The sequence below is a fragment of the Saccostrea echinata genome, unplaced genomic scaffold (genome assembly GCF_033153115.1).
Source record: "Saccostrea echinata isolate AGI-Se365-2 ecotype Australia unplaced genomic scaffold, CSIRO_AGI_Sech_v1 ptg000033l, whole genome shotgun sequence".
Lineage (NCBI taxonomy): Eukaryota > Metazoa > Mollusca > Bivalvia > Ostreida > Ostreidae > Saccostrea > Saccostrea echinata.
In genome coordinates this window covers 37,220,141-37,247,333 of record NW_026889782.1, presented here as the reverse complement: position 1 = coordinate 37,247,333, position 27,193 = coordinate 37,220,141, and the positions used below count along the sequence as shown (strand labels likewise).

The window sequence follows — 27,193 nt, the reverse complement described above, 5'->3', positions numbered from 1 at the left end:
TTTTTCTAGTTTTTTTAAAATCACTGCTCAAGTCTCATACACAGGTTTGACAGTTTCATCATATTCAAACAGTATATTAGGTGAAAATTCAAACCAGTGATATATTTCTTGTTTAATTTACAGGCCGTGTTGGCTGATTGAACGTTCATGTAGAGGCAGATTTTCCTCCATATTTGAGTGACAGTCCACGGGAGAGAACATCGCAGTCATGAACACAGATCATATTGATGGTATTAATTTTACCTATGTCAGGGCTAGGGAAATCTAAATTTAGTAACAAAGGGTGTTCTAATTACTTTTCTTCTTAAAAGTGGTGAATAAAGCATAATTTTAGGAATGTTTACAGTGTTTAAATTTTCCCAAATTGGAATTTTACTGGAGAAAAATAGGGCTGAAACGATTCACCGAAATATCGATATTGTTCAATATTACTGCTTGGTTTAATGTTCAATTCACTATCTCGGTTTCGGTTCGGTACATTTTTTTATAATCGGGTTTGGGTACTCCTTGAAATAGATCGGGTTTGACCTCATTTTAATAGTTTGACACACAAGAGGGAGAAAGTTGCGACAGAGAAAGTTTCAGAGCAGGCTACCACTGCTAGTATTGACACGAACAAAGTGTTCTTTTAATCTACAGAAGCACATGTCAAGTAGTGCTCTTTATTGTATCACCACCTTTTACTTGCCTTTTGAAATCTGAATACATGTTTTCTTTAACCTTATGATTTATTTCTTTTTTAAAATGTATCGTATTGAAAAAATTGAATTGTGACACAAGTATCGGGATACATACTGTATCGTGGAGGGGGCGTATCGTTTCAGCCCTAGAGAAAAACTAATGTAATATACATGTATTGTAATAATGAGACAGATTTCCCTTTTTCTGTCTTTCATTTCTGTTGTCAGGAAGTAGGGATTTCCTTATTCTATAAATAATCTACTTCTGTTGTCGGAAGGATTTCCTAACTCTATAAATTATATCTTATTTCTTTCATCAGGAAGTGAGGATGGAAAAAAGCGAGATCTGCTTGGTAAAAAACGAGACTCAAAGAAGGGACAGAAAGATCAGGGGTACATGAAGTTTGACGAGGAGGACTCGGACACATCTCAAATCACCACAGAAGAATTCAAGTGAGTTTTCTCAAGGGAATTCAAGTGAGTTATTTCAAGGGAATTCAAGTGAGTTATCTCAGAGGAATTCAAGTGAAATATCTCAAGGGAATTCAAGTGAGTTGTCTCAGAGGAATTCAAGTGAGTTATCTCAAGGAAATTCAAGTGAGTTATCTCAAGGAAATTCAAGTGAGTTATCTCAAGATATTCAAGTGAGTTATCTCAAGGGAATTCAAGTGAGTTATCTCAAGGGAATTCAAGTGAGTTATCTCAAGATATTCAAGTAAGTTATCTCAGAGGAATTCAAGTTAGATATATCAAAGTTTATGTAAACTCTGATTAATTTCAACTTAGTACAGAAAGCTTAACAAAAAAAAGCTCTCTTTGAAAGAGTTTTGAAGTCAGACAAATTCAGGTATGTTTATTTCAGTTTACACACAACCAATAATTACCTCTTAATTTCTTGCAACTCAACTAGCTGAAAATAGGTTTCATTTTACATTTTAGTTCAGGAACTTCATAATCTAAAATCAAACAGTTATTTATTTTTTACAAAATACATGTAGTGTTTGTTTATATGTATATAAAAATAGAAAATCAGGTATTGTAATCCTTTAATGCAGGAGTTGCCTCCCTTAACCTTTCTTTCTTTTTATTTTATACAGGAGTCCATCGAAAGCCAAGAAATCAAAGTCATTTTTCAAAAAGCAAAAACCAAAGGTAAATTTTACTGATTTTGATATGCCTGTCTTTTAAATGAAGTTATTATGATATTGGCTTTCCTGTCCGTCTCTCTGTCTGTCTGGTAGCTTTTTAATGTCTGAGTTAGAAGTACAGGAGGCCTAGGGTCATCACACTTTTTCAGTTGATGCATCCTGGGAGAAGCTGTGGTCATGAGGTCACTTCAAAGTCAAATTGGAATTTCATGGATATACGTACAGTACACAGGGATATATTTTTGCCCCATTTTATTTTTTGCCCTTTCACACTTGCAAACAATTTTGGCCCATTGTAAGTTTCCCCAGACACAGTTGTGTCTAAGAGATAATGATATCATTTTTGAATTCACCTTGTTTTAAATTTGCCCCCTATGAAAAGGGCAAAAAGGGTCATAATAAAACAGGGCTGAAAATTTCCCTGCATGCAGTAGTCATGTCTGCCTCATATCTTGCACTGTGTGAGGCTTAGTAATACCATATTGGTCAATTGAAGCATCTTGAGATTGAAATGTGTCATATTTATTATAATTTAAAACATTGCTGTGACGTCATGCCTTTGTTCTTGCAGTCTAAAAATTTACCTGTAGCCGTCCGATAATAATAATTACCAGTCCAATAATATATTATCGGACGGCAGTGATAACAAAATCGGACAGTAGCTAAAAACAACAACTAGAGTGAAATCAAGGTTTAATATGCCCAGAAATCAAAAAAAAAAAGTTAGGGAGAACAAATTCAGGGAAAGCGAACACGAGGAAATTAAGTTGTTAAAAATAGCGAATCCAAGAAAAAGAAACTGAAGTTTTAACCTTCCTCAAAAGTAACACTTTCCATTCGGTTTTTTGCAAAGCGTTTTCGATACAGCACTGTGAATAAGCCAATTTAAATCCATTTTCTGATAAAGAACCAGTCTGCGAATCTCTTCTTTTAACGAGGTTTGTTCGCCAATGACCGCAGTTTTAAAACCCAAGATTTTCATTATATCATCCAATCAAATTTTTAGATAAAAATCCGCATTTTTACTTTAAATGAATTTTGAAGATATCATCCAACACTGTATCAATGTCAAACGCACTTAATAAACAAAATATTCCGAATCATAAAAAAAAATTCTTCATCACCTGACCATTGTCCATAGTTCCTGCTAAGCCAAACGACTGCCATTGAATGAAACAAAAGAGTTCACTCACTGGTTTTCCTGTCTCAAGAAAAAAAACTTTCTCTTTTCTTTTGTCTACTTATTAGATGGTTTCAGGTAGAAAACTATTGATGCCTGAACTCCTATTGTGTTATTATCGGACTCCTCCAGGTAACTTTTGGACATTTAAATAGCAATGTTTTAAGTAAGATATATGCCTCATACAATTCTATATGTAAAATTATCAGACTGTTTTCGGCCCTAACGGGCCTCAAACAGTCTGATAATTTTACATATAGAACAGTATTCGGCATATATCCATTACATAACCCTGGCCTAATTCTGGAAGTTTTCGGCTATACATAGTCAAGTCAAACATATACTATAATTGTTTCTTTGCTTATTCAGTTCAAGAAGAAAAGTTTCGTCAGAATGTTTTTCATGCAGGTGACCTGTGTATTTTATTGTTATTGCAGGTGACATTTGTTCCACAAAACACACTTGTTTTATAAGTTCTTAACAAAATCAAAATCAAACTTGTAGGAAGAAAAGAAAGACAAAGAAGGGAAGAAGGATGAGAAAGAGAAGGAAAAAGAAGGAAAGAGAGAAGAAAAAGAAGGAAAGAAGCACAAAATTAAAGGAAAAAAGAAATCCAAGCACGAACCTCCACCCCCAAGTGAGCCAGGTAACTCCTTCACTGAAATTTATTGAAGATCCTTAATCAGGGTTGTCCCTAAGAATTGAAATAGCAGGAGAAATTAAAAAAGTAGAAGGGGGTCTGGGGTTCCTCCCCTGAACAGGGAGTTGAGGGGGATTACCAGAATAACTGGGGGATTACACCATTGTAGGAGGGGAAATTCCCCGGCTCCCATGTCTTAGGGACAACTCTGCATAATACTTGTATGTACAGTAAGTTTATAAGGAAAATCATAATAAAGGTCAAGGAAATGTTATCCTTAACATTTAAATGTATACAATCATCATCAAATAAGAACCAGACTTTGCTTACAGTTGAAGTTACCAAACCTATTTTTGGTGTACCATTGTCAGTGGCCGTGGAGAGAAGCCCAAGTCATGATGGGATAGAACTGCCTCGGCTTTTCCGGGAGTGTGTAGATTATATTGAGGAACACGGTAAGAATGAGATGTTGATGGCATGTTATATAGATGATATAGTAAGTAGGGCTGGGACGATACAACTTTTTCTATATCGATACATATCCCGATATTTGAGCCACGATACGATATGTATCATGATATGTTTAATTGGTTATAAATCCTTTTTTTATATTGAAATGAACAAAACATTTCTTCACAAATAAGAATAATTTATTCAAAGAAGTTGTATGTATGTCTGTTGTAAAACTTAATTATTTTGCACAAGTGGTCTTAATTATTATGTATTTCATATTTATATTTATATTAAGCATATTTATTTTACATATTAAACCCAAAATGTCAAGTAAACAAAGAAAAACATTAGTCAGAATTTTTTGGACGATATGTCGATATTTCTTCATATGTATCGATATGCGTATCATCCTCACATTGAATCGATATTATCGATATCTCGATATATCGTCCCAGCCCTAATAGTAAGGCTGGGACATTGAGGTATCCAGCTGTATGAATCATTTCACAGAGTAGTGGTGGGGATACAATATGCATTACATTGTTTGGTATAACTATTCAGGCTTTATCCAAAAAGATGTCAATTTTTTATACAGTTACCAAAATAAAATTAGAAAAAGATACATGGGTACCCTGATTGTTATTTATTTAAATTAAAAATTAGACATGTATAGTTATAAAGGTATTAGTATAGAATAGAAAATCATGTCATAAGGACTAAATTAAGGAACACACATCAAGGTCATGAATAAACTAAATAACAGTTGAACTCGAATACCATGGAATGTCAAAATGAGTCCCAAGCACTTTTTATGCCCCCGGATCGAAAGATCCCGGAGGTATATTGTTTTTGTCCTGTCTGTCTGTTTGTCTGTTTATCTACTTGTTTGTCTGTTTGTCCGTTTGTCTGTTTGTCTGTCTGTCTGTTGTCAACTTTAACCTTGCCCATAACTTTTGATTGGTTGGAGCTATGACTTTCATATTTCACATGTGTATTCCTTGTGACAAGACCTTTCTTTGGGTACCATCATATTTGACCTTTTGACCTTGACCTTGGAGTTTGACCCACTTTTGCAAAATTTTATGAGACCTTAACCTTGGCCATAACTTCTGAACAGTTGGAGCTTGGGGTTTCAAACTTCACATGTGTATTCTTTGTGACAAGGCCTTCTTTTGGATACCAACAACTTTGACCTTTTGACCTTGACCTTGGACTTTGACCTACTTTTGAAAAACTTTAACCTTGGCCATAACTTTTGAACAGTTGGTGCTTAGGGTTTCAAACTTCACATGTGTATTCCTTGTGACAAGACCTTCCTCTGGATATTAACCACTTTGACCTTTTGACCTTGACCTAGGAGTTTGACCTACTTTTGAAAAACTTTAACCTTGGCCATAACTTTTGAATGGTTGATGCTAGGGCTTTCATACTTCACATATGTAATCCTTAAGACAAGACCTTCCTTTGGATACCAACCACTTTGACCCTTTGACCTTGACCTAGGAGTTTGACCTACTTTTGAAAAACTTTAAACTTGGCCATAACTTTTGAATGATTGGTGCTAGGGCTTTCATACTTCACATATGTAATCCTTGTGACAAGATCTTCCTTTGGATACCAACCACTTTGACCTTGACCTTGACGTTTGACTTTTATTTAAAAAACTTTAACCTTCACCTTAACTTTTGAACAGTTGTATCTAGGTCTTTCAAATTTCACAGGTGTTTTCCTCGAGACAAGATCTTTCTTTGGGTATCAACATTTTTTATCTTTTGGCCTGGATTTTGACTTGCATTTGAGAAACTTTAACCTTCGACATAAGCTGCCATACGGGGGCATCAGTGTTTCACAAACACATCTTGTTCTTCATGTTTTTTTTTATTCTAGATATCTCAAATCATTGAATATTATTTAAAATTTTTTTTTCTTGGTCCACCCAGTGGTGAGATGATGAGGTTTGACTGTACATGTATAAATTCCCAATTTTATGAATTTTCAAAAAATGAAATATAATACATCAGCTGGAAACATTATGTTGATTTCTACACAATGTCATCTTTTGACTATGATAATTACATTAATGAATTTGTAGAGTCTTAGTTTGCCCTTTACACAGTGAATCAAAAGAACTATTTTCTGTTTTGTCCTTCATTTAAATTTTTCATGACCTCATAAAGAAAAACAAATTGAGGCCTCTCAGTCAATACACAATTTTGCAAGTTTCATTTCCTCTATGGGATATAAACATTTATACATGTACATGTACACATACTTTTTAATTTATGTTCAAAATTTGACAATTAGAGAGGTTGTGAACAAAGTACATACAAATTGTCAGTACTTGTTTCTTTTTTGCCAAGCAGCATTTAGAAGTCATAGTCACTGTCATTAAGACCCTTGTACATACTGTATAGTTAATGTCTGTCAGTACTGTCAGTACTATGATTTGTCACAGTCTCTTCATTACTTTGATCGTTAACTAGGTTTATCCTGTGAGGGAATCTACAGAATCTCAGGGGTGAAATCTAAGATCCAGATGTTGAAGGACTGTTATAACCGCGGGGCACCTGTTTACCTGGAGGAACATGAACCAAACATCATAGCGAGCCTCCTTAAACAGTTCCTCCGCGAGCTCCCTGAGCCCGTGCTGACCAAAGCTCTCATGTCAAAGTTTGAGGACGCCTCAGGTAATCTAACCCGTGCTGACTAAAGCACTCGTCAAAGTTTGGAGACGCCTCAGGTAATCTTACCTGTGCTGACTAAAGCACTAATGTCAAAGTTTGAAGACGCCTCAGGTAATCTAACCTGTGCTGACTAAAGCACTCATGGCAAAGTTTAAAGATACCTCAGGCAATCTTACCCATGCTGACTAAAGCACTCATGGCAAAGTTTAAAGATACCTCAGGCAATCTTACCCATGCTGACTAAAGCACTAATGTCAAAGTTTGAAGACGCCTCAGGTAATCTTACCCGTGCTGACTAAAGCACTCATGTCAAAGTTTGAAGACGCCTCAGGAAAACATTAGATTAGAGTTGCCTCAGGTTGACTAAGATCAAAGCAGCAGGAAAGAATAGAAAAGAGACACCTAAGATCACTCAGAGATTTCAGGTGAAATTGATTTTATCTATAAAGGTATACATGTACTAGATTATACCCTGTTATGGTGAGGTCACTCATATGCAGATGATTTGCATATCTGTAAATATACTCGTGCACATATATATTATTACATTGTATTTGCAAAAAATACTCTTGTAAGCATATTCACACCTTGTCAGGGACAGATGTAAATCTGTTTCTATGTAAAAGCAATATTACACTTGTTGATGTAGAAAGCTTTTTAGTAAACTTTCTACTGATGGAATGCTTGATTTTTAAATTCTCCAACCATTGTTTATCATTTAATTTATAAGAACATCATCTTGAACCAGATGCTTATTTGTAATTGCCCTTTAATTTTATACTCAATGAAACATCACACTAATCCCAAGAATTCTCTTGCTGTGGTATGAGGCCATTTTTATGGAAATCATGATTTTAATAATTATAAAATTGTAGATTACATGTATATTTACTCCCAGTACATAAAACATACAAGAACCTGCAGTATAAATTAACTCTTGCACACAGGATAAGTAAATGTACTCGTATAAATTTCTCGCTGTAAAATTTTCTCTGGAGATCTGAATTGATTCCAGATGCTGTGAATGCCTGAAATTGATATTCACAGAAATCAAGATTGGATTAATCTAATTGAATATTGTCAAGATCTTTTGCTCATTAGAAAATTATTATCTCTGATGAGTGAGCTACAGATTTGCTGCTACCCTAATATGACTGCAGACCTATTTTTGGCAGGGATTTACCAGGTTTTCCTATCTTATTGCGTCTATATTAAACAAGCATTATAAATGTAATTCATGATGTCCATTAATTTCACAATATATTTTTCCACGGAGAATGAAATTCACTTCGCTGTAAGCGTCAATTCATTATAAGCGTGTTCGCTATATTAAACGTTTTACTGTTACCTTTTCCTGTACGTTGCATACATGTAGCATCTAGTTACCATGGTTTTAGCAGCATATCCTTTGGTGTTATGAGAAATTTTGGTCATCCGTTCCAATTTTTACAGACATGAGCTACAGATCCACAGCTAAAATGGTTTTATTGAAGGCCTATTACTGACATAAATTTACTAAGGTTTTCTTAATTTATTGCATCTAAGTTGAGCATTTTTACTGAACCAAGCTTGATCTTTTTTTTCAGTGGTGCGAGGAGAGATAGCAAGATGTGAAGCATTCCGGAGATTAATTAATGACCTGCCTACGTGTAATAGACTTCTACTGTCGTGGATGATTGTCCATATGACTCATGTTATACAAAGGGTAAGACATCGTTAGATTTTAATAGACAACATCATTTTGAGACAGGCATCATGCATACATGTAAGTTATGAGTGCATGATTTGCTGTCTGTATGATTTTAAGTGTAGGAGTTATTTCCCTTTGTCATGACTACTTGGGTTTATCTAAGACTTGTTAATTAATTGCTGAGTTGAATCTTTCTCATAAGGTGACTCATTTAATTAATGATTGGAAAGTTATCTCAATGAAATATTCTCAAATTCCTTGTTGCACTTGATTTTTTAACCTTTAAAACATGTCTCTTTGTCTTTCAGATATTCAGTATCTTATCTTTCATGAATTTATAATAATAGATTTCATCAAATTCTTTGTTAATTAAGATCAAAGTTACTGTAATTGTTATGGTGTTGACAAGCATGTAGTATTCATGCAGAAATAGTCCTTAACCTCAGCACTCAGAAATTCAGACAATTTCCTCCTTGAGACTAAAAGTCCATAAAAATTTTATTAAAAGTTTTATTTATCAGGAGAAAGAGAACAAGATGAGCCTACAGAACGTGTCCATTGTCCTGAGTCCTACCATGCAGATCTCGCACAGAGTACTCAATGTACTGTTCCAATCCTCATCTAAACTCTTCTCAGACATCGAGATCAAAAAGTGAGTTCTCACTGTGCTGTTCCAATCATCATTTTAACTCTTCTCAGACATTGAGTAACAAAAAAAATGAGTATTTAATGTATTGCTGCAGTCCTTATTTAAACTCTTCTCCAACACTGAGCTCAAAAAGTGAGTTGTCAATTTAATGTGCTAGTCTAATTTGTTTCCCTTCTTTAAGATAAAGGAAATCCATTTTTCACAGAAAATCTAATGTCAGGTCATTGTTTTCAACTGTACACATTTGTGTCTCCTATGCAAAATAGATTGTAAGAAATAGTAGCAGAATTACCAGTCATTAAAATTTTAGGGTTACTCGGAATGAATAAATCAACCAAACACTTTTAAGTATAATTTATGTTTAATATTGATGTTATTTAATTTGATATGTTACTTTACTCATGAGAGCAAATGAAGCAGATGATGAATGAAAAAAAATTCATTTTAGTTCATAAATAATATGGAAGGTTGTGGCTTAAATTTAACAGATATTAACCTCCCTAAGTTCTTTTACTGATCATTATTTATGCCATTTTCTTTTATTCAGTTGAAGTCATTTTTCAGTTATTAACCAGTTATTTATTCCTGACAGATATAAACCCCCCATTAAGCCCACTACTTCCCGCTGGTCACTAGAACTCCCAGAATCCCTTGCTCCGATGCAGGAGGAACTGCAGAAGCAGGAGTCTCTGCTAAACGCTCTCCATGCAGAGATCAACGCCGGGTCCACAGATCAAGAGAAGGAGGAACAACTGTGGGAGGTCCAGCGAATCGTGACCCAACTCAAACGAAAGGTAAAAATCACATAATTGTGACCCAACTCAAACAAAGGGTAAAAATCACGTAATTGTGAACCAACTCAAAAGAAAGGTAAAAATCATATAATGGTGACCCAACTCAAATGAAAGATAAAAATTACATAATGGTGACCCAACTCAAACGAAAGGTAAAAATTACATAATCGTGACTCAACTCAAACAAAAAGTAAAAATCATGTAATCATGACCCAGCTCAAACGAAAGGTAAAAATCGTGTAATTATGACCCATTTAAACAAAAGTTAAAGTTCACGTAATCATGACCCAACTCAAACGAAAGGTAAAAATTACATAATCATGACCCAACTCAAATAAAAGGTAAAAATCACATAATCGTGACCCAACACAAAGGAAGGGTAAAAATCACGTAATTGTGAAACAACTCAAAAGAAATTTAAAAATCACATAATTGTGACCCAACTCAAACGAAAGGTAAAAATCGTGAAATCATGAACCAACTCATGTTTTGTAAGCTTGAACTGTAGACTCAACTTTAATGAAAAATAGAGTATAACTGTAGACTCAACTCAAACTGAAGACTCAACTCAAACAAAAGGTAGAGTAAAATTGAGACATCTAAAATTAAAAGTAAGGAAGATGTGGGTCATAGAGCAAATCATGACTAAATTCAAATGAAATGTACTGGAGAACTGTAGACTCAACTCTGAACTCAAACCATAGACTAACCTCAAACAAAAGGTACAAACATAGACTGAGATAAGCTTAAATCATAGAAGATCAATTCAGATGGAAGGTATGGGAAAGCTCACTGACAAATTGTAAACTCAGATATGATATTAAAGGAAAGAATGTGATCACATCACAAACACAAGATATAGTGAAAGAAGAAAAGCTTCTCTCAAACTGTGAACTCAGCTCACATGCTAGGTATAAATAATTAAGATATTGAGACTAACCTTAGATTTAGAATCAATTCAAAAGCAAGATATAGTGAAGGATCAAATTTAATCTCAAACTGTAAACTTTCTTAGAATAAGTAAAACCATATTATATTTGAATTTACAAGAGAGTCAATCTATTATCATTGGAGATTCATCTTTTGTAGATCAAACAAGCCCAGAAACAAGCAACAGAGAGAAAATTGAAGGATGAGTCGATCCCGCCCACTGTAACAGAGGAGGAGGAGTTGAAGCTTGATCTACAGGTGCCAGTCAAACAACAAGCCCCGCCCCCACCTCAGCAAGGTCAACCTACAGATCAAGAAGCCACACCTATATCAGAAACAGCTCATCAAGATGAATCTGACATGCAGCATGTCCCATCCCAGGAACAAGCCAATCAGAAGGAGGCTTACAGGGAGACAGAGGAGGCTGGTCAAACTTCAGCCAATCAAGAGCAAGAAGAGGAAATCTCTGATAAAGCTACAATTGATCAGATAGAAGAAACTTGCCCTACTTCAAAATCGGAGCAGGAACCTACCACAGAGAGAAAGGAAACTTTAGGAGATGATGTTGATTCCAGATCTGTGGAACCTGAGGAGACCCAAGATACTGTCACTGAAATGAAACAGGAAGTCAACCAAAAGGAGGAGAGTATAGAACAAACACAAAAAGGAAGTGAGGACCAAACAGAAAGTGTGGAAAAGGAAGTTACTGGACAAGAAGTGGAGGTTGATAAGTCAAAGGAGGGAGAACTGGTAAAAAGAATGAAGATATATATTTCAATTGTAATTAAAGTGACACGTTTTGATGCCTACTTATTTTGATGATGAATGTATAACTTTTAGCTGAGTATTAACATTGATGGAAGCTCTATAAGGCCTTAAGTTGTAATGTTTGTAACATATTTATTTTAAAATTAATGCTATGAATCAAAAAGCAAATTAGGCTTAAGCCAAAACTTAATTTTTGCACTGAAATGATGTAGATGTTAAAAAGATCAAAATAAAATTGTTACCTAGGATTGAATTATCAAAGTGCTCTTCCCTACATGTTCTAAGCTAAAAAGTATCTTACAACAACAAGTCTGTTGCATGGTCCTTGGACCAAATCAATCAAGAGAAAAAAATCTCATATCTGAATGTAGTCATCATTTATTATCAGTGTGATGCAGACAATTTTGTTTTATTCAAAAGGCCCCGCAACAAGAAGTTGAGGACATTGAGAAAACTGAAGATGTGGGATTTGACCAATCTGCTGGGGTTGACACAGCTGGTGTGTCAGTCAATGAGCAGGACGAATCTTCTGATGACCAATTTGAAAACACTGCAGAGAAAATTCTGGAGGCAGAGAGGGGTGTGGCACACAACTGGACAGATGAAAGTGAGGCTTGTGTAACAGATCAAGAAGAGGGGAGGTCACAGGTTAAAGGTCAACAGAGGTCAACTGAAGGTCAGGAAGAGGAAACTGTGCAGGAAGAGAGACAAACACTAGATGAAGTGGACGGGGAGAAACCAAATGATACATCATTGCAGGAAGAAATTGAAGAAGGTAATACTGAAAGTAATCTTTGTACGCATATTTCTAATCTGTAAAGCAGTTTTGTATTGATAGATCAGGAATTTGCTTATGATGATGGAGTGATTAACTTGTTGTATTAGAGCAATCAGTAGCATGTTGTTGGTCAGGGATGGGGTAATTGGTCAAAGTGAAAAAAAGTTAATGAACAGTGATCAAGCTCAAAAAATCTTAAAACAATACAAATCTGTGAATATGGGATAAAATGAGACCCCCAGAAATACCAGAGGTGGGATCAGGTGCCTAGAAGAGTAAGCATCCCCTGTTGATCTGGTCACACCCGCTGTGAGCCCTAGGTATTGATCTGGTCACACCCGCCGTGAGCCCTAGGTATTGATCTGGTCACACCCGCCGTGAGCCATAGGTATTGATCTGGTAGACGTACATGTAATATTCCGTATTCACATTCGTATAAAGACAAAGGCCTAACAATTGGTTGTAAACACATTGGCCAAAATACGACCCAATGATAAGTTATATTTGTTAACAAGTTCATTTTAACGACCATAGAATTTATGAAATGCTGATCAGGACTTTATTTACGATGTAATATGATATAGTTGTCATGTTTTACTTACCATGTAAAACAAACAATGACTTTGTTTATGATGAGAATTAGGTCATGTTATAGTTGTCACTTTATCTGTGTTCACAGATCAGGAGTTTGTTGATGATAAAGTTGTCATGCTGGTTTGATAGATCAGGAGTTTATTTATGATGATGATAAAGTTGTCATGCTGTTTTGATAGATCAGGAGTTTACTTATGATGATGTTAAAGTTGTCATGCTGTTTTATTAGATGAAGAGTTCGCCTATGATGATGAGATGATGAAGTTGCTGGAGGAAGAACAGGCCCTTATACTGGAGGAGGAGGAGCTTCTGGCTATAGGTAATGAATATTCATGATATACAATCATTTTGACAAAGAACATGATGGATATTCACGAGATAAAGAACAAATTATTCAAAATGTAAACTTATTTCAAAAAAATTACTACGACCTAAATCAGACAAATGACAGAGGTTCATTTTGGGATACATATAATCAGGTTAATACTTCTGATGTTAGTGTGGCTAATGCAATACTCTACTCTAGTTATTTGTTATAAACAAGTAAATATATTTCTCTTGCTTTGCTTCAGTATTACAGATGTTTCCTCATTTCTTTGTTTTCTCAGTACTTTGATTTCCTGCTTTGATACAGTGTCACAGATGTTTTTTTTGGTACTTTGTTTTCTCAGTACTTTGATTTCCTGCTTTGATACAGTGTCACAGATGTTTTTTGATACTTTGTTTTCTCTGTACTTTGTATTCTTAGTATTTTTTCTCTGCTTTCAGAACGAGAACTAAGAAAGAAAATTGAGACGGAGCGACACGAGGCGGAGAGACTGAATCAAGAAATCGATGAGCTGAAGTACCTGAGACAGGATTCCGATGTGGACGAGTACAGCTCCGAGTCTGACAGCAGCTACGAGAGCGAGGACGAGGAAGATCTACAGGAGATCCTCAAACAGCTGATAGCTCGTAACGAGGAACAGGAGGTAATAACAGGTGATAGCTCATAATGAGGAACAAGAGGTAATAACAGCTGATAGCTCGTAATGAGGAACAGGAGGTAATAACAGCTGATAGCTCATAATGAGGAACAGGAGGTAATAATAACAGCTGATAGCTCATAGCGAGGAACAGGAGGTAATAACAGGTGATAGCTCATAATGAGGAACAAGAAGTAATATCTATAGCTGATAGCTCATAACGAGGAACAGGAGGTAATAACAGCTGATAGCTCATAACAAGAGGTAATAACAGCTGATAGCTCATAACGAGAAACAAGAGGTAATAACAGGTGATAGCTCGTAACGAGGAACAGGAGGTAATAACAGGTGATAGCTCATAATGAGGAACAAGAAGTAATATCTATAGCTGATAGCTCGTAACGCGGAACAAGAGGTAATAACAGGTGATAGCTTATAATGAGGAACAAGAAGTAATATCTATAGCTGATAGCTCGTAACGAGGAACAAGAGGTAATAACAGGTGATAGCTCATAATGAGGAACAAGAAGTAATATCTATAGCTGATAGCTCGTAACGAGGAACAGGAGGTAATAATAACAGCTGATAGCTCATAACGAGGAACAGGAGGTAATAACAGCTGATAGCTCATAACGAGGAACAGGAGGTCATAACAGCTGATAGCTCATAATGAGGAACAGGAGGTAATAACAGCTGATAGCTCGTAATGAGGAACAAGAGGTAATAACAGCTGATAGCTGGTAATGAAGAACAAGAGGTAATAACTATAGCTGATAGCTGATAATGAGGAACAGGAGGTAATAACAACTGATAGCTCATAACTAGAGGTAATAATAACAACTGATAACTCATAAAGAAGAACAAGAGGTAATAACTATAGCTGAAAGCTGGTAACAATTAACAGAAAGTAATAACAACTGATACGTCATAAAGAGGAACAAGAGATAATGACCACAGCTGATAGTTTGTAACGAAGAACAAGAAGTCATAATAACAGGTGATAGCTCGTAATGATGAACAAGAGGTCATAATAACAGGTGATAGCTCGTAATAATGAACAAGAGGTCATAATAACAGGTGATAGCTCGTAATGATGAACAGGAGGTAATAACAGCTGATAGCTTGTAACAAAGAACAAGAGGTCATAATAACAGGTGATAGCTTGTAATGATGAACAGGAGGTAATAACAGCTGATAGCTCATAACGAGGAACAAGAGGTCATAATAACAGGTGATAGCTCGTAATGATGAACAGGAGGTAATAACAGCTGATAGCTCGTAACGAAGAACAAGAGGTCATAATAACAGGTGATAGCTCGTAATGATGAACTAGCTAAGGGATAACTGTGCTGTCACAGTTCTTATTTTTTATTTATTTTTGTTTGCTTTTTTGTGTAATTATATGGAGTGAAATATGTGTATTATTCAGATATCAGAAAGAGTTATCCTTCTTTGTAAATTTTTGAATTATCTTCCTTGAGTGGAAATCTTTTGTGTCAGGAGTTATCTCCCTCATTTTCTCGTGCAAGTTTTCATTCAGTCTGCCATTAGAGTTCCATCCATGAGGATGTACATGTAACATTCTACCTTCTTACGATTTGTGGCCTATTACCATGTAAGTTTTTATAGGAAACTTTTGTAACTTCATACCTATTATTTGTAAAGTTTTTTGGTGATTATTTATAGAGTTTTTGTGTATTGAAAACTTATTCAGACCGGTATTTTTTGTAAAGTTTAAAGTCACTGAAGTCACGAGAATTAGTTATTGTTATTCAATTTATCTAATATGCTTTATAGTAATTTGTTATTATGATAAGGTTTATAAGTGAGCTATTTCTATGGAACACCGTTATTGTCTTTTTGGTATATCAGTATTATAGTATTTGATTTTGTTTATTTCAGTTATTTACCTCATTCGCTCACTCGCTCATTCGCTTACTCGCTCGTGTAGACTCACTCGCTCACTTAGGCTCACTCACATAGGCTCACTTTGTCTCACTCACCTAGGCTCATTCGCTCATTCACTGATTGGAATATGAATTCGCTTGTTAATAAATATGGAACCAGTTACCATGTGTTCTTCAATGATCAAGTATGAGGTGTGAGGTGTGAGGTTTAGCTAGCTGTTCCAGACAGCATAGTAAATAAATGTCAATTGGCCAGAACCAAACCCAGAATTTGAGGATGAGTGATCATCATCAAGAAGAAGAAGATGACGAACACCAGATGGTTGATCAAGAAGAAGATGACAAAAACCAGGCCTCTGCCAGGCCGAAACGTCACAGGGATCTAACTGAGAAAGGTCAAGAACTCCTAGACAAACAGATTAACACTTACTCAGCTCGTTTACAAAAGTTATGGAAAAATGTAGACACTATCATCGAGGAAGTAGACCACACATCTTCTAAAAATCCAGAACTCATCATACATTTGAAATCACAATTAGAAACAAGAATAGATGCATTCGACGTACTCTTCAGTGAATTCTGTGGTTTTCTGGAAAGACATCGAACTGAAAAATGTGTACATGAACTTCAAAAACTCAAGTTTTCAAAGAAAGGATATTCTATCTTATTTGATACTGCTTTCAGAAAACTGAATGCATTGTACCAACAGTCACCACAGCTTCATGAACAGAAACCACCTCAGGAAGAAGATGTTCATTCAAATAGGTCAACTAAGAGATCACAAGAAAATGCCTCACAAACTTCTTCAATCAGCAGTAAACAAAGCTCATTGTCTGAAAAGAGAAAGAAAGCAGAAATTGCCCGTGCCAAATTAAAATATACCGAACTTGAAATGAAAATTAAGAAGGAACAATCTCTTCTAGCATTAGAAAGAGCTAAGTCTCAGAAAATGACAGACGATTTAGAAGCAGATCTACAATTACTATCTGTTAAAAAGGAAGTCGCAGTTGCTGAAGCGGAAATTCTCAGTGAAGAGGAAGGAAGTCAGTGTGGTCATAGTGATACATGTATTAAACATTTAGAGAGTGTTGACAGTAAAGAACGTACAAAATCATATGTAGAGCAACATGCTCAAATCAGAACTCAAAATAAAAACATTTGTGTAGAACCTGAAACTATTGTGAAAGAAAATGTTAATCAACATAGTCAGAGTTGCATTCCAGAACCTTGTACATCTATACTGAATCCTCAGGCTCTTCCATACTTTCCACCACAGCCGTCCTGGAGTGTAGGAGGACAAGCAGTGACTTCAGATTTCACTCGTTATCTCTTGAAAAAAGACTTGATGCTTTCACGTCTCATCAAATTTAATGACAAACCTGAATTCTACCCGTCATGGAAAGCAACCTTTAAATCTGTTATGAGAGACTTACAAGTGACACCAGAAGAGGAAATTGACTTTCTTATCAAATTCACTAGTCTATCAGCACAACAACAGATTATCAGCATTAAAGCAGCAAGTGCCAGCAATCCAGTGCATGGACTTCAGAGAATTTGGCAAAGATTAGAGGAGAGATTTGGTTGTCCTGAAATGATAGAATCTGCTTTAAAAACAAAACTGAACTCATTTGCTCCTATTACATCGAAAGATTATCGTCGTCTATATGACTTGTCTGATATTTTGGATGAAATCCTAGCAGCAAAAGAAGATATCCGTTACCAGTCATTACTTGCATATTTTGATGCGTCGACAGGAGTGACACCTATCGTCATGAAGCTTCCGTACCAACTTCAAGAAAAATGGACGAATACAGCAATGAAATACATAAGTGAACATCATGTTGTGTTTCCCCCATTTCATGTATTTGCAAACTTTATTCGTGAGCAAAGCCGTATCAAGAACAATCCCAGTTTTGCTTATACAGATAGAAACTTGCATATGCAGAAACACAGTGACAAAACTCTGAAGATTTCAAACAGGAAAACAGCTGTGTCTCGGCAACCACAGATTCTTCGTAACTCAGGAAAAGAAAACCAGTGTCCCCTTCATAAGACAAACCATTCCTTGGAACAGTGCAGAGCTTTCAGAACAAAGCCATTTGACGAACGGAGGAAGATCTTGAAAGATAACAATTTGTGTTATAGATGTTGTTCAAGAGATCATAAACAAGCAGAGTGTCATTCTGATGTGCAGTGTGGAGAATGTGGAAGCAAATTTCACACATCACCATTACATGTGAACAGGACAAAAGTTCAGACTTCATACCCTTGGAGAAACTATGGCGGGGAGAATTTCACTGAGAGACAAGTTTTAGATTCTGAAAATGTGAACAACCCAGCTGTGAATTCTAAGTGTACACAAATCTGTGGACAAACATTTGGTGGAAAATCTTGTGCTAAAACCATTCTGGTGCATGTGTACCCAAAACACTGTCCGCAAAAATCTGTGAAAATTTATGCAGTGATTGATGACCAGTCAAACAGAACACTAGCTAAACCAGAACTCTTTGATCTTATGGACACTCATGGAACTATGACAAATTACCTGTTAACATCTTGTTCAGGAAAAGTTCAAAGGTCAGGACGTAAAGTTCATGGATTAGTTGTTGAGTCATTAGATGGACAAAACTGTATAGATATACCTACCATCATTGAGTGTGATGAAATTCCTGAAGTCAGAGAGGAAATTCCTACACCAGATGTAGCCCTACATTATGAACATTTGCATGACATTGCTGATCACATACCACCAGTTGATCCTAATGCAGAAATCCTGTTACTGATAGGAAGGGACATAACCAAAGCACATCACGTTTTAGACCAACGCATTGGATTGGGAAATCAACCCTATGCCCAAAAACTGTCCCTTGGTTGGACTATCATTGGTGAGACTTGTTTGGGAAAAACCCATAAACCAGATGTCATTAATGTCATGAAAACTTGTGTTCTACCTGATAGCCGTCCAACTCTGATGCTACCTTGCAACAGTAACTTACAGGTCAAAGAAAAAATCCTCAATGAAACCTCAACAAACATCATGTGTACAAAAACTGAAATTGGTGAAAGTGTTTTTCAGAGGACAGAGAATGATGAAAAGTTAGGACTTTCTATGGATGATCATGAGTTCTTAGACATCATGAATTTAGAATTTACAAAAGATCTTGATGGACATTGGCAAGCTCCACTTCCTTTTCGTAAGGACCGTCAAAGACTAGTAAACAACTATGATCAAGCTAGGAAGAGAGCAAAACAGTTAGATTACACTTTGCAGAAGGATCCTACAAAGAAAGAACATTTTGTGGAATTTATGGATGCATTGTTCAAGAATCATCATGCAGAAATAGCACCGCCTCTACAGAATGGAGAAGAGTGTTGGTACTTACCATTGTTTGGAGTTTACAACCCAAAGAAACCAAACAAAATTCGAGTTGTGTTTGATTCTTCAGCAAAATTCGAAGGAAAGTCGCTTAACGACGTACTACTTACCGGACCAGACTTGACAAACAGTCTTCTGGGTGTTTTACTACGGTTCCGCAGAGAGAAAGTCGCATTAATTGGAGATATTGAACAGATGTTTTATTGTTTTAAAGTCTGTGAACCTCATCGAAATTTCTTGCGATTTCTATGGCATGAAGACAACAATCCTGAAAAGAGACTGATCGAATACCGTATGACTGTTCACGTCTTCGGAAACAGTCCCTCGCCAGCCATCGCAACCTACGGATTACGCAAGACTGTGAAGGAAGTAGAAGATATGTTTGGGACAGATGTAATTCAGTATGTAGAACGTGATTTTTATGTGGATGATGGATTAACATCACAACCTACTGTAGAAAAAGCTGTGGACCTAATGAAAAGAACACAGAAAGCATTGAGTTATGGGAAATTACGTCTACACAAAATAGCTTCAAACAACCAGGAAGTTATGAACGCTTTTCCACCTAGTGATCTGTCAAGTGAAATGAAAGACTTGGATTTATCAAAAGACAATCTACCAACACAGCGCAGTCTAGGACTTAATTGGGACTTACAGTCAGATTCGTTTTTCTTTAAAATTTCAAATGATGTCAAACCATTCACAAGAAGAGGTGTGTTATCAACAATAAATAGTATATTTGACCCCCTAGGATTTCTCGCCCCAATTATCATCCAAGGCAAGTCACTTATGAGGAATCTACTTCAAGAAACGGTCAACTGGGATGAACCTTTACCAGAAAATCAGTCTACTCAGTGGGAAAAATGGAAAAATTCCTTACAACATCTCCAAAATCTACACATCCCAAGAGTTTACATAGAACTGACTCAGTCGTGGAGTGAGACAATGAACAAAACAATTCACATTTTTTGTGATGCTTCAGAATCAGCAATATCAGCAGTGGCCTATGTAGAATCACAAGGAAACTTTGGATTTATCCTCGGCAAATCAAAACTTGCGCCCTTAAAAGGACATTCGATACCACGTTTAGAACTTTGTGGCGCTGTGCTAGCTGTGGAAATTGCTAAGTGTGTATCAGAACAGCTAGAATTACCGATTGAACATTTTAAGTTTTACTGTGATAGTAAAGTAGTGTTGGGATATATTTTCAACAATTCAAGGAGATTCTATCAGTATGTGGCAAACAGAGTGATGCAAATTCGTAAAGTGACCAAACCAGATCAGTGGTCATACATATCAACAGACAAAAATCCAGCTGATCAAGCAACAAGACAGATACCAGTTAAAGCTCTACAAAACAGTACTTGGCTCTTAGGACCATCACCTGCACACTTACAACAGATTCAGCACCCATGCGTATCTTATGAGATGGTGGACCCAGATTCAGACAGGGAAGTCAGACAAGAAATCACTTGTCTAAAGGTTGACATCTCTAGACTTGGACTGAAATCAGAAAGATTCTCATGTTTTTCGCAATGGAGGAAACTTGTTGAAACTATTGCCAGACTTCAGCATATAGCACATTCCTTTCAACAAGGAGACAGTAAATGCTCTGGGTGGCATGTGTGTGAAGATTCAAGAACTGTGGAAAATTTCAACAAAGCTGAGAAACTTATCATCAAAATTGTGCAGAATGAAGTGTATTTAGAAGAAATTCAGTGCATATTGAAAGAAAAACCTCTACCTAGAGATAGTAACATTTTACCTCTTTCGCCATTCTTGGATAAAGATGGAATACTGAGAGTCGGAGGACGTCTCAACAAAAGTTCTTTACCAATCAATGAGAAAAATCCAGTGATAATACCCAGAAACCATCATATAGCGTTGTTGATTGTTCGTGACTATCATGAACTCTGTAAACATCAAGGTCGCCACTTAACAGCAGGAGCGATTCGTAGTGCTGGATTCTGGATAATAGGAGCCAGAAAATTAGTTTCATCCATACTTCACAACTGTGTCAAATGCAGAAAATTACGTGGAAAGCTATTGTGTCAAAAAATGTCGGACCTTCCTACCGATCGTTTGGAGCCTAGTCCACCATTTACTTACATTGGCCTGGATACGTTTGGACCATGGGAGATAGTTACTCGTCGGACGCGTGGAGGATCTGCAAACTCGAAAAGATGGGCAATCTTATTTACCTGCCTTACAACGAGAGGAATTCACATTGAAGTTGTGGAGGAGTTAAGCTCTTCATCATTTATCAACGCCTTTAAGCGGTTTGAAGCCATTCGAGGAAAAGTTACCCAAATTCGTTCAGATCAAGGAACCAATTTCGTGGGTGCTATAAATGACCTGAAAATTGATTCAACTGGACTCAACTTGGAAGACGGTAAAATCAAAAACTTCCTTTATGAGTGTGGAACTACTTGGAAGTTTAATCCACCCCACTCTTCGCATATGGGTGGCGCATGGGAACGCCTCATTGGAGTAGTAAGACGTGTGATTGATGCAGTTATGTTGGAGATACCAGCTAGATCACTAACTCATGAAACACTGACGACATTTATGGCAGAAGTTTCAGCAATCGTAAATGCCAGACCATTAGTCCCCTTATCGGAAGATGCAGATGAACCGTACCCTCTGAGCCCTTCCATGATACTTACCCAGAAAACTCCTGTGATCGTCGACCTTCCTGTTGACAAGATGAACATGTATCAAGCTCAGTGGAAACGTGTACAGCATATGGCAGATTTATTCTGGACACGCTGGAGAAAAGAGTATCTTTATACTTTACAGATTCGTCGCAAGTGGACGCGTAGTGAAAGAAACATTACACAAGGTGATATTGTGTTACTTCGCGATAAAGATGTTCATCGTAACCTTTGGCCTATGGGTGTCATTGTGAAAGTGTTTCCCAGTGATGACGGGAAAGTTCGTAAAGCTGAAATTCGTGTCGCGAAACGCGGTTGCCAGTCGTCAACATTCATTCGTCCAGTTACAGAGATGGTGCTGCTACTATCCAATGACATTGATGTATAGCTTGTAATTGTATATGTGATGTTAGAAACATCAGACGGGGAGTGTGCTGTCACAGTTCTTATTTTTTATTTATTTTTGTTTGCTTTTTTGTGTAATTATATGGAGTGAAATATGTGTATTATTCAGATATCAGAAAGAGTTATCCTTCTTTGTAAATTTTTGAATTATCTTCCTTGAGTGGAAATCTTTTGTGTCAGGAGTTATCTCCCTCATTTTCTCGTGCAAGTTTTCATTCAGTCTGCCATTAGAGTTCCATCCATGAGGATGTACATGTAACATTCTACCTTCTTACGATTTGTGGCCTATTACCATGTAAGTTTTTATAGGAAACTTTTGTAACTTCATACCTATTATTTGTAAAGTTTTTTGGTGATTATTTATAGAGTTTTTGTGTATTGAAAACTTATTCAGACCGGTATTTTTTGTAAAGTTTAAAGTCACTGAAGTCACGAGAATTAGTTATTGTTATTCAATTTATCTAATATGCTTTATAGTAATTTGTTATTATGATAAGGTTTATAAGTGAGCTATTTCTATGGAACACCGTTATTGTCTTTTTGGTATATCAGTATTATAGTATTTGATTTTGTTTATTTCAGTTATTTACCTCATTCGCTCACTCGCTCATTCGCTTACTCGCTCGTGTAGACTCACTCGCTCACTTAGGCTCACTCACATAGGCTCACTTTGTCTCACTCACCTAGGCTCATTCGCTCATTCACTGATTGGAATATGAATTCGCTTGTTAATAAATATGGAACCAGTTACCATGTGTTCTTCAATGATCAAGTATGAGGTGTGAGGTGTGAGGTTTAGCTAGCTGTTCCAGACAGCATAATAACAATTACAAGTGATAACTCGTATTGAGGAACTAGAGATAATAATAACAGCTGATACCTAAAATCAGGAGGTAAAAATAATAGATGTTACATGAAGTGTAAGCTACCCTTTTATTAGCTCACCTGAGTCAAAGGCCTAAGTGAGCTTTTCTGATCCAAGAGTGTCTGGCATCTGTCTGTCTGTAAACTTTTTGCATTTTCAACTTCTTCTCAAGAACCACTGGGCCAATTTAAAAGAAAAACTTGCCACAAAGTGTTCTTGGGTGAAGGGCATTTAAGTTTGTTCACAGGAAATGCCATGCCCTCTTTCAAAGGGAGATAATTAACTAAAGAATTCGTGAAAATTTGGTGGCATCTATTAAAATCTTCTTCTCAAGAACCACTGGGCAAGAAAAGATGAAACTTATGTGAAAGCTTTGTAACTTAACTTTAGATTCAAATTTGTTCATATCATAACCCTTGGGGGGTAGGGTGGGGCCACAAGAGGGAGGTCTTAGTTTATGTAAGAAATGTCTTTAAAAATTTTCTTCTCAAGAACAGCAAAGTTTTTTTTCAAATCATGACCAATGGAGGTAGGGTGGGGCCAAAACAGTGGGTCAAAGTTTTACATAGGAATATATAGTTGTAATGGTTAAGGGGCATTTAAGTAAAACGCATTGAAGATTTCAAATATTGGAATGACCTGACAACCCCTGGAACTAGACTAGCCAAACCAAAGGTTTATATAAGGCAAAGCTTTGAGAAAGTCAGGCATACAGAAGCTATCAGAAGAAGTCGGACGTTGAATCAGCAGTAAAGAAGTTATGGGTAAGAGCAAAATAAAAGTATAAAAGTTATCAACACCAGTGGCCTAGTCCTAGGGAATTTTTAAGTTTAGGGTGTAGTAAATCTAAAGAAGATTGAGACACCAAGTTCTTATCTATCAATGGGAACCTAGGGGAGAAACACAGTGCAAGTAATACCTTACCCAGTCCCCATCTCTAGATGAAAGAGAAAATTTAAGTACTATGTGATATACCCTCAGACAGAGCTGTCCTAATAATCATTCCAATCATTAACTCAGAGCAAAAGGAAAACCTATATATCCCTTTTAAGAATCTGATCATACACTTTACATAGGAAATATCTTTAAAATCTTCTTCTCAAGAACAACTAAACCATTATTAGTCATGAGACCGCGGAACATTAACTGGCAAAATTGGAAATATGCAGTTTACGTCATTTCCATCTGTTACAATCAAAACATTTAATGATAGACAATGGAATGGGTGGGTACAATTCGGCACGGACGTCCGAGAAAACATTGGATTGAAATTCTAATTTGAAAATCATTTTCAATCCACCTCAGCTACACTAGAAGGCAATGAGTTGCTGATTGACCCAGAAGACAAATAATTTCAATTTCAGAATATTTTGAAGTTTAAATATATAAATCAGAATTTCTGACCAGTGTTTTTAAAGAAATATAAAGGGACAAATATTTGATTTCTGTTAGGTATGTGCATGCATGTGGTGGGGGGTGGAGGGGGCTGAACGATCTTGGAAATAAAAAAGAAAGTTTTTTTATAGTTTGGACAACCCCTCCCTGTTTTTGATTGTCAAACATTTTTCAGTGAAGACAAAACTAAAGAAAATACCTCTTGTCATCTTAGATATAAATAAATTTTGTCATGTGAAGGCAGGATCTGACTCGACAATTTTTAACCCCCCCCTTTCTAGAATCAAATTGCCATCCCCTGAAAAAATAATCTCTGTCTTCTATGACGTTTACGTGTCCTTAAAATTATAACCTAAAAACTCATATAAACAATGATAAATATGAATTTCAAACAACGTATTTGGGAATTGAAATTATTTGCCTTTTGGATCATACATTCACACCCTGCATTTGAAAACAGCTCAGGTGGAGTGAAAATGAATTTCAAACTAGAATTTCAATCCGATGTTTTCTCAGATGTCGGTGCCGAATTGTACCAGCCCATTTCATTGTCTATCATTAAATGTTTTGACTGTATATTTCCAATTTTGCCAGTTAATGTTCCGAGGTCTTATTTATACAGAAGAAACCTTAGATATTGTACAATGAAGTTTGTTCAATTATGACCCCCAGGGGTTTGGGCACAACAGAGGGCCAAAGTTCTGCATAAGAATATATAGGAATCATCTTGAAAAAATCTGCTGCTCAAGAACAGGAAAGCCATGATTAATCATTATATTATAGAAGCATCCCCAAGTAGTGTAGATTCAAATTTGTTCAAATTTAGCTTGGGTAGGGTGGGACCACAATGAGCGATCAGAGTTTTACATAGGAATACATAGGGAATAAAATCTTTAAAATCTTTCAAATTATTCTGTTTAAGAACAGCAAAGCCATGATTAGTAATATTGATATGGAAGCATCCTGAGGTAGTGTAAATTTAAGTTTGCCCCCACCTCCCCCCGTTCAAAACTGAACTGATTTCTGCTTCTTCTTAGCCTATGTGCTCAGGTGAGTGATGTGGCCCATGGGCCTCTTGTATTAATTTTTACTCTATGCAGTGTATATGTTTGATAAAAACCTTTATGTATTTTTATAAATGTCTCTGTTTCTGTTCATTTACAATTACTTGTAGTCTTAAATAGATTTTTGTAACTTTGAATTCATTTTCATATTTAATATATTTAGTTTACATCCTTTGATAACTTTTTTTTTCTAGAGGAAGAATGCCGAGTTGTGCAGTAAAATTCATGAGGAGAGGATGATATGTCTGGATGTCAAAGTCCAGATCCGGATGTTACAACAAAAACAACTGGAGAGTTCACTCAGTATACAGGCCATACTGGGATAACAACAACTGTAGACAACTGTAGATAACAACACAGTAGCAAGAACAACAAAAATAAACAACAGAATGGATAATAACAACAGCAATAGATAACAAACAGATGATAACAAACACAGACAACATTTTACATCATGAATAACATTATTTCATCTGGACAAGAAGTTTTTAGCTCACCTGAGCCGAAGGCTCAAGTGAGCTTTTCTGATCACATTTTGTCCGTCGTCCGTCCGTCCGTCTGTCCGTCTGTCTGTCCGTCTGTCTGTCTGTCTGTCCGTCCGTCTGTAAACTTTTCACATTTTTGACTTCTTCTCAAGAACCACTGGGCCAATTTTGACCAAACTTGGTACAAAGCATCCTTGGGTGAAGGGAAATTTAAATTGTTAAAATGAAGGGCCAAGTCCCCTGACAAGGGGAGATAATCAAGAGAAGACAAAAATAGGGTGGGGTCATTAAAAAATCTTCTTCTCAAGAACCACAGGGCCAGTAAAGCTGAAACTTATATGGAAGCATCCTGGGGTAGTGTAGATTCTAAATTGTTCAAATCATGACCCCCGGGGGTAGGGCAGGGCCACAATGTGGAATCAATGTTTTACATAGAAGTATATAGGAAAAATCTTTAAAAATCTTCTTCTCAAGAACCACTGGGCCAGAAAAGCTGAAACTTATGTGGAAGCATCCTGGGATAGTGTAGATTTTAAATTGTTCAAATCATGACCCCCGGGGGTAGGGCGGGGCCACAAGAGGGAGTCCAAGTTGTACATTGAAATTAATAAGAAAAATCTTTTAAAATTCTTCTTCTCAAGAACCACTGGGCCAGAAAAGCTGAAACTTATGTGGAAGCATCCTGCGGTAGTGTAGATTCTAAATTGTTCAAATCATGACCCCCGGGGGTAAGGCGGGGCCACAATAGGGAATCCAAGTTTTACATTGAAATATATAAGAAAAATCTTAAAAAATCTTCTTCTCAAGAACCACTGGGCCAGAAAAGCTGAAACTTATAGGGAAGCATCCTAGGGCGGGGCCACAATAAGGAATCCAAGTTTTACATTGAAATATATAAGAAAAATCTTAAAAAAATCTTCTTCTCAAGAACCACTGGGCCAGAAAAGCTGAAACTTATATATGGAAGCATCCTGGGGTAGTGTAGAATCTAAATTGTTCAAATCATGACCCCCGGGGGTAGGGTGGGGCCACAATAGGTATATTAAAAGGGGGAAATCTGGTAAAGAACAGCATGGCCAAAGTTACTCA

General features: G+C 36.4%; 2 protein-coding genes and 1 long non-coding RNA gene across 3 annotated transcripts; all 3 read left to right on the top strand.

Moving 5' to 3' along the window:
* The first annotated feature begins 123 nt into the window (after positions 1–123).
* LOC133199280 (ralA-binding protein 1-like) lies at positions 124–25,952 on the top strand. The gene is made up of 14 exons (XM_061335111.1): positions 124–230; positions 1,001–1,133; positions 1,778–1,832; positions 3,513–3,654; positions 3,981–4,103; positions 6,585–6,788; positions 8,372–8,490; positions 8,997–9,127; positions 9,717–9,918; positions 11,008–11,598; positions 12,037–12,391; positions 13,218–13,307; positions 13,757–13,959; positions 25,814–25,952. The coding sequence occupies exons 1-14, from the start codon at positions 209–211 to the stop codon at positions 25,943–25,945; spliced, it is 2,502 nt and encodes an 833-aa protein (XP_061191095.1). The 5' UTR covers positions 124–208; the 3' UTR covers positions 25,946–25,952.
* LOC133199277 (uncharacterized) lies at positions 15,368–16,021 on the top strand. Its single transcript, XR_009722783.1, has 2 exons — positions 15,368–15,568; positions 15,856–16,021. It is a non-coding gene; the product is annotated as an uncharacterized LOC133199277 (long non-coding RNA).
* Positions 16,138–23,043, top strand: LOC133199212 (uncharacterized). Its single transcript, XM_061335054.1, has 2 exons — positions 16,138–22,590; positions 22,878–23,043. Exon 1 carries the CDS (start codon positions 16,138–16,140, stop codon positions 22,276–22,278), a length of 6,141 nt encoding a protein of 2,046 aa, XP_061191038.1. The 3' UTR covers positions 22,279–22,590; positions 22,878–23,043.
* Positions 25,953–27,193: the final 1,241 nt, after the last annotated feature.

What these genes read in the sequence shown, in the direction of transcription:
- LOC133199280 (XM_061335111.1), top strand. Translation starts at nt 209, where the DNA reads ATGAACACAGATCATATTGATG. An exon ending in ATCACCACAGAAGAATTCAA is followed by an intron (nt 1,134 to 1,777) that starts GTGAGTTTTCTC and finishes TATTTTATACAG; the next exon opens with GAGTCCATCGAAAGCCAAGA. An exon ending in GCAGGAAGAAATTGAAGAAG is followed by an intron (nt 12,392 to 13,217) that starts GTAATACTGAAA and finishes CTGTTTTATTAG; the next exon opens with ATGAAGAGTTCGCCTATGAT.
- LOC133199212 (XM_061335054.1), top strand. Translation starts at nt 16,138, where the DNA reads ATGAGTGATCATCATCAAGAAGAAGAAGATGACGAACACCAGATGGTT.